This window comes from Hemicordylus capensis, chromosome 9, assembly GCF_027244095.1.
Source record: "Hemicordylus capensis ecotype Gifberg chromosome 9, rHemCap1.1.pri, whole genome shotgun sequence".
NCBI lineage: Eukaryota > Metazoa > Chordata > Lepidosauria > Squamata > Cordylidae > Hemicordylus > Hemicordylus capensis.
The window spans coordinates 28124170-28140006 of NC_069665.1; the positions used below are offsets into that span (position 1 = coordinate 28124170).

At 45.9% G+C, this 15837-nt stretch overlaps 1 protein-coding gene across 1 annotated transcript in view; it reads left to right on the plus strand.

Annotated features, from left to right (window-relative positions):
- The window catches only part of ATP2C2 (ATPase secretory pathway Ca2+ transporting 2), a 41048-nt gene extending 26203 nt beyond the window's left edge, over positions 1-14845 (plus strand). The window contains exons 16-27 of the mRNA XM_053270396.1: positions 892-993; positions 2410-2566; positions 3497-3667; positions 4100-4197; positions 4296-4346; positions 6022-6188; positions 7139-7207; positions 7307-7423; positions 8507-8654; positions 10768-10863; positions 12373-12514; positions 14130-14845. Of these exons, the coding sequence (XP_053126371.1) occupies positions 892-993; positions 2410-2566; positions 3497-3667; positions 4100-4197; positions 4296-4346; positions 6022-6188; positions 7139-7207; positions 7307-7423; positions 8507-8654; positions 10768-10863; positions 12373-12514; positions 14130-14248 (1437 nt within the window). The 3' untranslated portion in view covers positions 14249-14845. The remainder of the gene's footprint in view (positions 1-891; positions 994-2409; positions 2567-3496; positions 3668-4099; positions 4198-4295; positions 4347-6021; positions 6189-7138; positions 7208-7306; positions 7424-8506; positions 8655-10767; positions 10864-12372; positions 12515-14129) is intronic.
- The last annotated feature ends 992 nt before the right edge of the window (positions 14846-15837 follow it).

Consider the following 15837-nt stretch of genomic DNA (forward strand, 5'->3'; position numbering starts at 1 on the left):
TTCTGTTTAATTTGCACAACAATAGCTTGCCTTATACGGTTGCCAAGAACGGGAGAGAATTCTGTGTCCAACTGATCTGGTAATCTATCAAAAGGAGAATTAAAACAGAAACTTGGTTACCTCCGTATTATAAACTCAAGGGGGTAGGAGAACAGGCTGACCTGGGCATCCTGGCTGGGGGCCATAAAACTACTTTAGACTCACCCGAGGGCTTATATATGCCCAGTAGACTTGCTGACATGTCATATCCCACGTTACAAAAGTGGATCACATCTCCACTGTGGAGGGACGGTGGAAGGGGGGCTCCCCACTCACAAAGTGTCTGGAGCTCAGCTGCACTGAAGGTCTTGCTCTGTAGCCCAGCACAGCCAGAGGGGGAAGTGATTCCCACTTCTCTCCCCTCCCTCCAAAGAGCCTTTTCACTGCAAGGAACATGACCTTTTGCTAAGCAGGGCTCACCTTGCTTTGCTTTTGGATGGGAGATGACAAGTGCGAGCTCTGCACGATATTCCGGTACTACGGGCAGGGGTAGACACCCTTGACTCTCCAGCTGTTGTTGAACTACAACTCCCATCATTCCCAGACTGGGAATGATGGGAGTTGTAGTTCAGCTGGAGAGTCATGGTTGCCTAGCCCTGCCTTAGAGGATGGGGCCGTAGCTCATTGGCAGAGCATCGGCATGCTTGCATACAGTCCCTGGCGGCATCTCCAGGTAGGGCTGGGAAAGACTCCTGCCTGCAGCCTTGGAGAGCTGCTGCCAGTCAGTGTAGACAAGACTGAGCTAGATGGACCAAGGGTCTGACTCAGTAGAAGGCAGCTTCCTATGTTCCTATGTTCCCTGAGGTTTATGCAGCTACTATCTTGATTTTTTCCCCCCTTTACTTGCTTTAGATGGAACTGAGTGATATAAAAGATATTTATGTCCGAAAGAAAGAGATTCCGTTCAGCTCGGAGCAGAAGTGGATGGCAGTCAGGTGTGCTCTGAAGAACCAGGTACAAGAAAACAGATCCTTGTTTTAAAATCTCTAGAGCAAACTATGGGGGCGGGGTAGTGATTTATTCACCCCAGGAACAGATTCTGATTAAGGTATCCATTTTCCTTGCATTCTCCCACTTCCTCCTAAAAATACAGGATAGCATATAGAGTTCTTCCTTTGCTTGATTCTTACAACAGCCCTGTGAGGTAGCTCAGAATGAGAAAAAGTGACTGTCTCAAGGTGACCTTGGTGGGTGGGGATTTGAACTCAGGTCTTCCTGCTTTGACACTCTAACCACTATATTACGATGATGATGAAGAAGAAGAAGAAGAAGAAGAAGAAGAAGAAGAAGAAGAAGAAGAAGAAGAAGAAGATTTAGATACTGTTCTCTTCAAAGTTCACAAAGCAGTTTACATAGAAAAATAAATAACACATAAATAAGATGGTCTGCCATCCCCAAAGGGGGCTTGCAATCACAATCTAAAAGGAAACATAAGACGGATACCAGCAACAGCTAGTGGAGGGATGCTGTGCTGGGGTTGGATAGGGCCCATTGCTCATCTCTCCCCTGGCTAAGTATAAGAGAATCACCACTTTAAAAGGTGTCTCTTAGCTCAGTTAGCAGGATATATCTCACAGATGCAAGTATTATTATGCTTATTATTAAGAGTATGTATAGACCGCCTTTCAACAACAACAAAAAATCTCAACGGGGGCTTAAATCAAGAAAGGAATAATATGGTTGCCTATCAAAGGGCTCGTACTCTAAAATAGAAACCCAAGGGAGACACCAACAACAGCAAATTCAGAGATGCTCTAATGGGGTTGAGTAGGAACAGTGGCTTCCCCCCTGCTAAATATGCAAGAGAGCCCTGACTTGAGAAGTTACCTCTTTGCTTAACTAGCCAAAGAAGATGATTCCCAAACTGTGCCAAAGGGGCGTTTTTCCAGATTAAGCCCTACAATGTATCTGCTAAGTGTGCTTCCGCACTTCCTGTGTTGTGACACCACAGTCCCTACGCCGTCAGCAGGGTGCCGTTCACATTTCGGATGCCTTGTTTCGGATTCTATCGCTGTGATTTAATGCTATAACGCTGTAGGTCCGTTGCAGAAAAGTAGCTGTGTTTTCCGTTGTAGATTCTGGGGATCGTTTTCAAGGCCAAACCAAAGCATTTCACCACAGTTCTAGCGGGTAATCTGGAAAGCGCCAAGAGGGCCTGAAGATGGTTCCCTGCCCCAAAGGCGCTCACAACCTAAAATGATACCCAAGGGAGACACCAGCTATAGCCTCTGGGAGGGATGTTGTGCTGCTGGGCTGGGGAGGGCCCGTTGCTCTCCTCCTGCTAAATATAAGAGAGCCAGCCGTGATCGCGAGAAAGGGCTCAATGTCCTAATACTGTAGGCTGAAGTCATCTGCCTTCTTGCTTCACAGGGTCAAGAGGACATTTACTTCATGAAGGGGGCCTTTCAAGAAGTGCTGCAGCATTGCACCGTGTTTAACAGTGCCGGCATCTCCCTCCCGCTGACGCCACAACAGAAGGCCGTCTACACTCAAGAGGAGAAGCAGATGGGGTCTCTCGGCCTGCGGGGTCAGTCTATGGTTGCATGCATCACATGGCCACCTGGTCCTCTTGATTATCAAGCAGGGCAACAAGCCGAACATCAGCGCTTTGTACCTTCCAACTTCTTACTCTGCACTGGATGTTGGTGTCAATGCAACACAAGCCAATGTTTCACTGGAGTTCATACACTTACGTTCCAGCCTACATCTCCACCAGAGAATCCATTGGATCCAGATCCAGATTAAGCCAATAATGGTCCAAGAGCAGAAAGCAAACAAAAACAGAAATAAGGGGCGGTGGGGGGAATACAAAATTACAGGAGAACCAATGCAACTCACAACTCACACCATTTACAGTTTTACAAATACACTAAATTAGTACTCAAAAATCATCACTTTTCCAGGGAATCAAATTGCAGATTTAGCCATCTGACTCCTACTGGAGCAGGCCCTGATACAGAATTTTGCAATGAATGCATCAGATAACCCCTCTTCCTGATGTACAGGTATAGCCTTGTATGCAATGCAGCCCAGAAAAATCGATGGGACGCTCAACTTCTCGTATACGCAGCAGTTCTCAGACTTGGATTCCCAGATGTCGTTTGACTACAACTCCCATCATCCTTGGCTGCCACGGCCTGCGAAATGGCTAGGCTGTATCTTTAATGCTTATCAGCTGAATTGCTAGGAAGGATTATATTGCTTGTCAGCTGTGCTGAAGGTATCTAGGCAGGCAATGTTTGCGTGGAAGGTTACAGGATGTTTATAGTAAGATGCATTTTCTTGTTAAAAGCTCAGAAGCCCAGGAAGGTTCTTGAAGTTTAACCCCCTTATGAAATGAAGCGAGCTGGCTTTAAATTGATGTTGAGCCAAGATAAATGAAAGGAAGTCGCTCTTCATGCAGTTCTTTGTAAAATAACATTGCCCTTTGTCGTTTTCTCTGCCTATCTCTGCCTAGTGCTTGCACTGGCTTCTGGCCCAGAACTCGGCAGAATGACATTTTTAGGTCTCATTGGAATCATCGATCCCCCAAGACACGGAGTAAAAGAAGCCATCCAAGTCCTCACAGAATCTGGTGTATCTGTGAAAATGATCACTGGAGATGCCTTAGACACAGCCTTGGCCATTGGTGAGCAAGCTTATTTCTGGCCTAGCAGGATGCATTGCCTTCCCATGAGTCTGGCACCCAATCTAGCCATCACAGAACCATCACAAGAGCTGGCCTTGCAGCAGCAAGCATAAATTTCCCCCTTGGCTAAGCAGGGCCTGCCTGGTCTGCATTTGGAAGGGTGACTCCATGTGAGCGGTGTCTGTTGTAAGATATTCTCCTTAGGGGAGGAATCTGTGGCAGTATCCCTGACAGATATCTGCCTAGCTTCTGTTTGCAGACCTCCAGTAGAGAGCCGACCATGGCACTTTGGACTGCATCATTATGTTGCACAAAGGCACTTTAGTGACTTCAGAGGCTTGGTGTTTTAAGAGACTTTTAGAGGTCTCTTGCCAACCTGTGTATCTCTGTCTTGTCCGCGATGCTCAGGCGTGACCTGGTTTTTCATTTCAGGGAAGAGTATTGGCCTCTGCAATGGGAGGATGAAAGCCATGTCTGGGGAGGAACTGGAGAACATCACAGAGACAGCACTCTCCTCGGCAGTCAAAAATGTAATGGCGTTTGGAGGGGTCCTGGAAGCATGGCGTGTGATTGTTCTTAACCGAGCGGCCACCTCACCTAAGATCTGCTTTCTCTCCTCGCCATCCAGGTTTCCATCTTCTTCCGAACCAGTCCAAAACACAAACTTAAAATCATCAAGGTATCTGCAGACCCCAGCTTAGAAGCATCTAACTTTTCCTGCAGTTGCTAGATCTGATTCTGCTTTAGTGGCAGTGACTACTCTGCTGCTTCTGATTTTTCCGTTTCCTCTGATGATACAGCAATCGAAATTACCCTTTCTTGGCCCAGTTTCTCTTTGCTTTGTTCTGGGAATAAAGAAAAATATATACCATAGCTACTTGGAATAGCTGCTTGCTAGTTCTTTCCTGTGAATAAGGGACTAAGGAGAATGATGTACTGGATAAGGCCAGCAATCTCCTGTAAGGGAGGGAGGAAGAAGTAGCCATTTCAAATCACGGTGTATCTGTACTGCAGATTCCTTTGCCACATTCCAGATGACATCTTCTAGCAATAAGAATATCAGACTGAAGAAACTGCTGCTGGAAACATAAGCCTGATTTAGACATTATGCTGTACATGTGTACAGATATACGAGTGTACATCTGTACAAGTGTACATGTGTATGTGTGAATGACTGTACCTGTGTTCATTTTCAAAGTGAACCTGGATACAGGCCCTTCAAATGCATAGGACAGAGAGGAAGTGTACTTCTGTACCTGCATTCAGTATGACTGTACCTGTGTACCTGTGTACACTTGTTGAACGAGTGTTGGACATAACATGTGAATGGGCCTTTAGAGTCTTCAGATTCTTGTTCCACTGTCCTAAGCAGTCAACTAGCCGGAAATTGCTAGCAGAAATTACCTCAAGGGCTCCTGAAATATCGCAAGAATTGTTTTGTCTTTATGCCATAAAAGTATAAATTGCCATCTTTTCTTTGCCCATTACCTCACATAGGACAGGACCGAGTTGAATCTGCCCTCCTCTCTGTAATTTGCATGGTTGGCTGTCATACCACAAATTATGCAGTTGAGTTTCCTGCATTTAGGGAAATCGTAGGGGTCAGCACACCCAGATTGCAATGGATAAGCCCCCACAGCTCTCCACTAACTATGATTTTTGTCAACGGGACAATATGTCAATTTGCAACTTTGGTTATGTTTTGTAATTATAATCTAAGCCAGAGTGGCCTACCTGCAGCTGTCGTCAGACTACAATGCCCATCATCTTCTCTACAATGTGAGAAATTGTGGCAGGGAATGATGGGTGTTGTAGTCCAGCAACAGCTGGACTGACCAATCCTAATCTAAGTGGCTGATGGATGTAGCCATCTCTTCATTGAAATTGGCCTCTATACAGCCCCGATTGGTTGATCCTGAACTATTATGGGCAACATAATCGTTATGTTCATTATCATAATATTTCATGATTATGTTCATCATAATCAATTTTTACCATCAGTTAGGCTTGAGCCTACTGATCACTTTGGCATGAAGATGTATCCTTAAATAAAAGCTGGCTGCATGGTCAAAATAATATCCAGTCAGAGATAATGAGGATATTATTATCCAATAATATCCAATTTATTGACCAATTGCAGCCTCCGTGGGAATAATTAATACTCTCTTCTTCTGAAAGTCCAAGTGCAAATGGGTAGGATATCCAGACTGTATTCCTTTGTGCCATGTTTTATATGGGCAGAAGCTGAGATATCTGTACATCCTTTTTGCTGTGAAATCACCACGTTTCCAAGGCCAAATAAAGAATCCGACTAGAGTGAAACTAATGTGTGTGTTCCTCTGCAATTCCTGCAGGCTTTACAACAGGCCGGAGCCATAGTAGGCATGACAGGGGATGGGGTGAATGACGCCGTCGCTCTGAAATCAGCGGATATCGGAGTTGCAATGGGAAAAGCAGGCACGGATGTCAGCAAGGAGGCTGCCAACATGATCCTAGTGGATGACGACTTCTCAACCATCATGTAAGTGAAGAAGAGTAGGTCTTCTTCACCATGAGCCCCACCGCCTGTGAAGATCATCTGGAGAGGTTCATCTGGGGTTGCCACCAACTCATTTTGAGGCTACTCAGAGACAGGCCTTCGTTGCTGTCCCTGGGCTTTAAAATGCGCTCCCTGATTCAGTATAAGGCAGGTTCCTATGTTTCCATCTAGCTCAGGATTGTCTACACAGATTGGCAGCAACTTTCCTGGGTTCCAGACAGGCCTGACCTATTTCTTCCCAGCCATATTTGAGGATTCCAGGAATCGAATCTGGGACCATCCACTAAAGACAGGGTCTTTTCAGTGGGTGCTCCACCTCTCTGGAATTCTCTCCCCAGGGAAATCCACCCAGCTCCCTCTTCGCACATATTTAGACAGTTGAAGATTTTTTGGGGGGACAGGCAAGGCTTTCTAATTACACTGTCAATATTTTTTACTGTATTTATACTGCATTTTTATTGATTTTGTTTCAATGAATTGCATTTGCATTTGGAGAGCCAGCGTGGTGTAGTGGTTAGAGTGCTGAACTAGGGCTGGGGAGACCCGAGTTCAAATCCCCATTCAGCCATTAAACTAGCTGGGTGACTCTGGGCCAGTCACTTCTCTCTCAGCCTAACCTACTTCACAGGGTTGTTGTGAAAGAGAAACTCAAGTATGTAGTACACCACTCTGGGCTCCATGGAGGAAGAGCGGGATATAAATGTAATAATAATAATAATAATAATTTGTATTGTGCTTTGTTGTCTATCTTGTTAGCTGCTCTGTGAATAAAGGCAGCCTATAAATTCTTAAAACAGGTAAAATAATAGCTCTCACACAAATCCCAAAACAGAAATCCATAAAAATCCACAATTTTGATGTTGCACAGAAACATGAATATCCGCATGCTTTTATTTAAAAAATAAATAAATTGTTCCTCCTTTTCCCAACAGGAATGCAATTGAGGAAGGAAAAGGCATCTTTTACAACATTAAAAACTTTGTTCGATTTCAGCTCAGCACGTAAGTAGTTATTGTCTTAATCAGGAAAATTAAGCAGCCCTGAGGACCAGGAAGTATCCCGTGAGGCATTAATGTGGTCACATTTTTCACTTTGGACAGGAGCATCGCAGCTCTGAGTTTAATTACTCTGTCAACAGTATTCAACCTGCCAAATCCTCTCAATGCAATGCAGATCTTATGGATCAACATTATAATGGACGGACCCCCAGCTCAAAGGTGAGGACACAAGATGGAAACCTGCATTTGAAGCATTTCCCGTTATCACTGCAAAATATTCAAAAACAGAAAGTGAAACTTTCAAAATACTTGTTTGACTGCCACTCAAAACTAGGTATGAACGCTGCATTTTGGAGAAATGCGGACACATTCTTCCACCAAAACACCAGAGGCAGGAAATGTATCAGAGCATCTGCTTTGCATGCAGAAGACCCCAGGTTCAGTCCCTGGAAACAGCTCCGGGTAGGGCTGGAAAAGACTCTAGGAGGAGTCCGCCCTGGTTGTATATGAATGGGAGACTAGAAGTGTGAGCACTGCAAGATATTCCCCTCAGGGGATGAGGCCGGACTGGGAAGGGCAGAAGGTTCCAAGTTCCTTCCCTGGCAGCATCTCCAAGACAGGGCCGAGAGTGATTCCTGCCTGCAACCTTGGAGAAGCCGCTGCCAGTCTGTGTACCAGGCCTGTTCAACTTAGGCCCCCCAGCTGTTTCTGGACTACAACTCCCATAATTCCCCTAGCCACAGTGGCCAATAGCCAGGGATTGTGGGAGTTGTAGACCAATATCGGCAGGAGGGCAGGAGCTGAGCAGCCCTGGATACAATACTGAGTTAGATAGACCAATGGTCTGACTTGGTAAATGGCAGCTTCCTATGTTCCAATTGTAGCTATACCACACCCCTGCAAATCTTGGCCAATATTTAGGAGTAGCAACCTTGGGAGAACCAATTTTGTGACGAGTGGAGTTCACTGGTGCTAGAGAGGAGACACAAACTGGGGGATGCTCTGTGGTCACTCTTGGCATCTCTTACATTTCTTGTTGAGGGCACTGGTGCATTGATGAGCCCATTCCAGCAGCTTCCATTCGGCTGGTGTAATGTGCAAATTGATGCTCGGGAACCAACCCAAACGGGCAGAACTTCAGCAGGAAGGTGCCAGCAGCCACATTCTTGCACATTGGGTCTGGAGCGTGAGTTGCCACTCTGTAAGGCACAAAGTGGTACCCCTGTCATCGGAAACGTCTTTGCAGCAAAGCTACATGGCGAATCTGTGCTAACAGCACTGTGTTTTTTGTCCGGGGAACAGTTTGGGTGTTGAACCCGTGGACAAGGACGCCATCAAGCAACCTCCAAGGAACATTTTGGATACAATCCTCAACAGGTCCCTGATTCTGAAAATCCTCCTGTCGGCCAGTATTATAATCAGCGGCACCATCTTTGTCTTTTGGAAAGAGGTGAGCAGGATTGCACAGCCTTAACCCATGGAGCACTTACAAATGGTTTTCATAAGACTGGTTTCATGGCTGTTCCTGTTTATATTTAATGGATATCTAAACATTTTCTAAAGATCTGAAAGGATCAGTCTCAGGGTATCACTCCAGTCTCAATCTTTACCCCGGGAACATCAGCAGCTGACGTTCCCGGAATGAAACCAAACAGTTAGGAGCACAATCTGGTGTTGAGGTCTCATTTTCAGATGATATTTAGAGCAGAAGTTCCCAACCTCAGGCCCCCAGATGCTGTCAGACTACATTTCCCATCACCCCCTGGCAGGGTTGATGGGCAATGTAGTGCTCCAGCATCCGGGGACCTGAGACTTGGAATCCCTGCTATAAAGCAGAAAAACACAGAAGCAAGCCAAGGAGTTAGGAGGAGGTGAAGAGAATAATTTCTGATAAGAGTCCTTCGTTGATAGGGAAGGAGGCAATCATTGGGAGAGAGCAGATGGGGCTGAACCTAAACCAAATGGCAATCCAGGCAAGCATCTCTTTGATACCCGCTCCGTTGATTTAACTGCTGAATACAATTTTTACTTACTTGTAGCTCCATCGCAGTTTTGATGCATGCATGGATGATTCATGACAATACATTTGCAAACTGGTTTTGCACATCGGCCTTCATGTGTGCTTCACTGTGCAAATGAAAATGAAATCTAAATTTGACAGACAGAAGCTCTTTTAAATGTGAAGAATAACTGAAATGCCTCTTGCCTCCCTCAAGCCCAGGATCCCAGCATCACTCGCCTGTACATGTATTACGACTTACGTCCCACCTTTCAAATAACATTTCCTAAGATGTTACATAAGAACTATTTTGTTTAATCTTTTTTTAATTAAATAAATGTTAAAATTACAAAATGCAAAATAACCAAAATCATTATATAAATATCCACAGACAAGCAATATCAACAGAAAATCACACACACACACACACACACACACACACACCAATAACTCCCCAAAGCAGAGAGGAAAGTTTACATCTTCCTTAGAAAGAGTAAACATGCACAGTTCTGGGTTCATTTTTTCCTCCTGATGTGTTGGGTTTTTTAAAATATACATTCAGCTATTTAAACAGTCACCTGTACATGCATGCACATGCTCCCCTTTCCCAAGTATACCTATATGTACTCTATTCAGATACATCCACATATACTTGCGTGTGAAACATATATCACGCTATACCTTAAATCATTCCTAACAAAGCAAATGGCTTACATGAGAACGATTAAAATGCCATAAAATATAAAACAAGGTAACAACCAAGGTAAGATTAAAACAGATAAAGAGAAGATAGCAGACAATGCAACATAAAACCAAGACAAATTCAGGACTAAAGGAGTTTTTTTAAAAATCTGGGAAAATAAAAGGAGTTTGCCTGTCTTCAAATCCAATGCTGTATAGGCACCAGGTGAGTCTCTTTGAAGAGAGCATTTCAGAAGGGAAGCACATCTAAGAAGAACCTCTTTCTGGTTGCCATCTGCCCCAATTATTTGGGAATAATTGAACAGTGACCTTAGTGTACTGTCAGGTCGATTGGGGTGCAGGCAATCCTAAATCCAGACCTGGAGGAATCCATCTCCTGCTGCAAACCAGTGAAGAGACACCTGGCACTGTTGCAGGAGAACCACCATTGCCAGCTCAAGATCTGGGATTTCTAGATCTACCATGTTTCCTGCAATTTGCAGACCTAGCAGAAAAGATGTCCATCCGCAACCTCTCATCTCTTTCAGTGTCTTGTCTTTTTCCCAGCACGACGGCAGATGGAATTGTATGTTCCAGGGAGTGGACATCAGTTGTACAGCAAACCTTTTTTGCTTCTGCTCTGCTGTCTCCCAACAAGCATTCCCGTAGCACATCCATCAACTGGTGGAGATTTAGGGCCATGTATACTCTTTTGCAGGCCTGCCCACCTGATCTTGCCTTTAAAGAAAGAGCTGTTTCCAAGGCAACAGTGACTTTATAAACAAAAGGTGCATTGTGAGACTGGAAGGTTGGCTTCACACAATCTCCAACTGCCCAACCAATTCTTACCCTTACCAGTGGATTTTGTCCTGTGTTTTTTCAGATGCCGGTGGGTGGCACCTCGCCACGAACTACAACAATGACTTTCACCTGCTTTGTGTTTTTTGACCTCTTCAATGCTCTGACGTGTCGCTCGCAGGTGAGGAAAGAGAGTTGCTGTGCCAGCATAGGGGCTGCTCCTTTCGGGGGGGGGGAGATGCTCAAGTAACAGGCATAATTATGAGCACGCTTGAAAATATTGGTAAAAGTCACATTTCCTTTCTAATGGCCAATCAAAAGAACTTGCATTTTAAATGCCTTAAGGCAGTTAACATGATCAGTAACTGAGTAGAAAGCATCCTACCCAGTGTTGGGAGCTGTGCATATTCCTGGTTCTTCTAGCTTCTGTGGGGGTGGGAGGGGTGAGGAAAGGTAGAACGTGCTGGAAGAGATCAGGCCCGTTCACACAGTTGTTTGAATCTAGGTTTAATGTGGGTTACCAAAATTCGCGTGATTGTGTGAACCCATGCCAAAGTGGGAATCTCGAGCCATAAACCAACTTGGCATGGGTTCACACAGTCATGCGAATGTTGATAACCTCCATTAAACCTAGATTCAAGCAAATGTGTGAAGAAGCCTGTTGTGTGCTAAGCAGGAGCTGCGTACAAGGGCTCTGGGCCTACCCAGCTGCTGAATAGGGATGTGCCCAAATCATGAGTGAGGCGCCCAAAACCTCATGAGTGAGGCGCCAAAATGATTTGGGCAGCCGCATCTGAAACATCTTGGCAGAGGGTGAGTGGGAGCTTTAAGAATGAGACACGCAGAGGCGCTCTTTCCCCCGCACCTTGGGGCCGAGGCGCATGGCCTCCAAGGCCCAGGGGGCTTCCAAAGGCCTGGGGAGGCCTCCTACCACCACCCTGCACCCGCTGTGCTTTTTTCAATAATTCTAGACACAGTGGGGTGGAGGTGAGCCAAGCAGGTCTCCCCGGCCTCCCCCCATGGTGGTAGCAGCTGGCAGGAGCAGCTGCTGAGCCTGACCGTCTGGCCCAGTGGCTGCTGAGGACTGCAAGCCGCTCAGGGGCCTCACGGCGGGTGCAGTCCGAGCACCAAAATAACCTAGGTGCGCCCCTGGAGACATGGATTCTTAAATGGCCACCCCGCTGCTGTTCCGGTCATAGCACTGTCTTTCCCCAAAGGCCACATGTGGCTGTGTCACGGCCTTTTGGGAAGGACAGCGCCATGACCGGAACAGCAGCGAGGTGGTGGAGGAGCAGGTAAGGACCGGAGTGCCTCGTTCCTAAAGCTGCCGCTATCCATCTCGGCACCCCGTGGCTGCCCAAAACGATTCTTGCACATCCCTACTGCTGAATGAGGTGTGGAGAAAAGCCCTCCTTCCCAGAAGCAGCTTAGCACATGACCACGGATGGTGCCTCTGCCTTTGTTTTCCCCCCTTGCAGACCATCAGATATTGAGAGGATGCACCGTTCCCAAAACATAGTAGGGCACCTGTCCTACGGAGTTAACGACTGTGTGAACGGCCTACTTGTATGAATTACTAGTTTCATTTAATTTTAACAACACCTTTAGGGATGACGGGCAAGATTTGTGGAGAAGAGGTTGATATAACGCTGGATCACTCCCCTCACTCCTTGTCTCTTTCCCCCCACAGACAAAACTGATCATGGAAATAGGCTTTTTCCGAAATCGCATGTTCTTATATTCTGTGCTGGGATCTATTTTGGGTCAGATGGCTGTTGTATACATTCCTCCGTTACAGAAGATCTTCCAAACAGAGCAACTAGGAGCGTTAGGTGAGTCAAGTCACAAAGACAACAGCTGAACCTCCGAAGAAGGTTTGGAAAGGGGTCTGGGAAGCCTGTATCCTCCAAGCTTAGAAAACAGCTCAGCTCATTCCAAGGGTAATCAAACTCTGATGACATCTCCTCTCCCATGTGATTCAAAGCTTACCACCACCACCCACCTACCTGACTGGCTTCTGCTCTAACACCTATAGAGAAATGGAAGGAGAGAAGTCTCTATTCCAGGGTTTTTTAACCTTGGGTCCCCAGATGTTGTTGGACTGCAACTCCCAGAATCCCCAGACATGGCCTTTGTGGCTGGGGATTCTGGGAGTTGTAGTCTAACAACATCTGGGAGCCCAAGGTTAAGAAAACCTGTTCTGTCCCCTCTGCCCCTTAGAATGCTGCTACAGCTGAAAATCAGACACCAGGAGCACTGGGAAATGTATCTTTCCCAGTGCTCCTGGTCTCTGACCTGCCGTTGTAACTTTCCCAGTGCTACCGACAGATGTCAGGAGCACTGGGAAATGGATTTAGGAACAAAAATGGAAAATGGAAATAGACTTAAAGCCGCAACAGCATATCAGCTGCCAGAGGTCTCCCACTGTGACTGCTGAAACAGCAAGCAGAGTAAGTAGGTAGGTGAGATGGGCATCTCATAGGCCATTTGTCTTTCTGAGCCAACACTTAGGAAATGTGACAACATTGCTAACCAGAAGAGAAAGATGTATCAATGTGCGGTGGCCGTGAAAAAGGCCAATTCCACGCTATGGATCATTAGGAAGTGGATTGAAAATAAAAGTGCTCATATTATAATACCCTTACACAAAACTAGGGTGTGGCCCCACCTGGAGTACTGCGTACAATTCTGGTCACCATATTTTAAGGAGGACACTGTAGAACTGGAAAAGGTGCAGAAGAGGGCAACCAAAATGATCGGGGACCTAGAGCACCTTCCTTATGAGGCAAGGCTACAACACCTGGGGCTTTTTAGTTTAGAAAAAAAGACAACTGCGGGGAGACATGATAGAGGTCTATAAAATCATGCATGGAGTGGAGAAAGTGGATAGAAAGAAATTCTTCTCCCTCTCACATATCACGAGAACCAGGGGTCATCCCATGAAATTTAGGACCAACAAACGGAGGTACTTTTTCACACAACGCATAATCAACTTGTGGAATTCTCTGCCACATCACATGTGGTGATGGCCAACAGCCTGGATGGCTTTAAGAGGGGTTTGGATATGTTCATGGAGGAGATGTCTATCGTCGGCTACTAGTCGGAGGGCTATAGACTACCTCCAGCCTCCAAGGCAGGATGCCTCTGAGTACCAGTTGCAGGGGAGTAACAGCAGGAGAGAGGGCATGCCCTCAGCTCCTGCCTGTGGCTTCCAGCAGCATCTGGTGGGCCACTGTGCAAAACAGGATGCTGAACTAGATGGGCGTCCTTGGGCCTGGTCCAGCAGGGCTGTTCATATAGATGAGTCTTGACTGAAGACTCAGTTCCACTGGCAGATTCATTAGCAAAGGTTTGTGAATGATTAGTCTAGGTACACCATGGTTACCAACTCATTCGTTTACTTTCAAGAGTAACACACTCCCCCTCCTCCCCGTCTTTTTTGGGCAGATCTGCTGTTTCTCACCGGGTTGGCTTCTTCTGTTTTTATCCTGTCGGAACTTGCCAAAATGTGTGAAAGATGCTGCTGCAGAACAAAGACAGACAACATCCAGCAGGAAGACGTGTGACTCAAAAAGCCGGGCTTTCCCTTCTACGTGGAATGCTATTTGGATGAAACTGTGAGATTCTGGGATTCATGCGGGACTAACGGAGCCTCTTTTTATACTTCTTTGCACTTTTTTCGAGTGACTCTACATCAACAGCAGTATCATTGCCCAGTCAGATTTCTTCCACAGCCCTACTCAGATTACGGTGCATGTGCATACAAGTGTATACACAAAGCATGTCTCGCCTGTACATGCATTCGTTTTAATGGCATGTAACGATTGTACTTGGATTCATCTTAAAAGTGAATCTGGCTACAGGTGCCCTCAAACGCAGAGTACAGGGAGGACGTGTACTAGGGTTCTGCGTTGAACATAATGTGTGGATAACTGTATTGTGTGTGCTGCACAAACTGTATGTGTATGGAACATAACACAAGAATAGGGCCATGTGTGTCCATCCAGCCCGAGAACTTGCCACAAGGGCTACGAGGCTCCTAATTGCCATATGGTACTGCCTCCTATAGGGCAGGAGAAGGGTGTATAGATGGACAGGAAACCACGGCACTAGCTACAGCTGCATATTTATTTAAGTTGAAATAAACCTTTTGCTAATAAAAATGTGTCTTCCGAAATTCAGCGTGGTGGAGTGGGTAGGATCCCAGACGAGAATTGGAGTGAGGTAGGTGCAGATGCCCCAGGCAAACCTGTAGCTCACGAGGTGAGATCTTGGGCCAGTCACGAAGCTCGTTCATGCAATTGTTAATGGAGTAAGGGCACGCATCCTACCCATCTTCGAGAGCTGTGGGTGCTCCTGGTTTTAGAGCATATGCTAGCCAGGTGGGAGGAGAGAGTGATCATCTTATCCAGTACTCGAACAGTACCTGGATGGCTTGGGTCCAAAGTATTTAAAAGCCTTCTTCAGCCCTGCCCGCTATTAAGATCATCTGGGAAAGCCCAGTCGCGGCTGCCACTGGCTTAGTTGGTGGCGACTTGAAACTGAACTTTTCTAGAGTTGCCCCGGGAACTCTGGAACACGCTTCCTAACAAAATTAGTTTCTCCTTCTCTGGATGTTTTTGAGAAGGACCTGAAAACATACCTGTTTAGCCAAGTTTTTAGTTTAGAGTTTTAAAGCTTCGGGTTCGAGTTTTATTTGTATTTTAAATCATTTCAATCATATTGTTTTTAAGGATGTTTTTAGATTGTGAACCACTCAGGGACTTTTTTTTTTATAGGGCGTTGTAGAAATGTGCTAAATCAATCAATCAAGGTGGGAAGAAAAGCTGCCCTACCTAGTTCTCGTCTCACAGATGATCACTCACCCCACCACCAACCCATCAACTAGGTTTTTGCTAGCAGACGGTTAAAAAATGGGGAGCACACAGAGCTCGTGAAACACGTTAGAACACTTGACCTAGCCCATTAACAACTGTGTGAACTGGCTTACTCTCTCTCGGTCTAGCCTCCCTCACAGGGTTGTTGTGAGAATAAAATGAGGATAAGGACCATCTGTGCTGCTCTCAGCTCCTTGGAGAAAGGGTTGGATCAACACTCGTTGAGTAATCACTGCATTTTGTCAAGTATCTCCATAAGCATAGGCATAAAAGTAGTT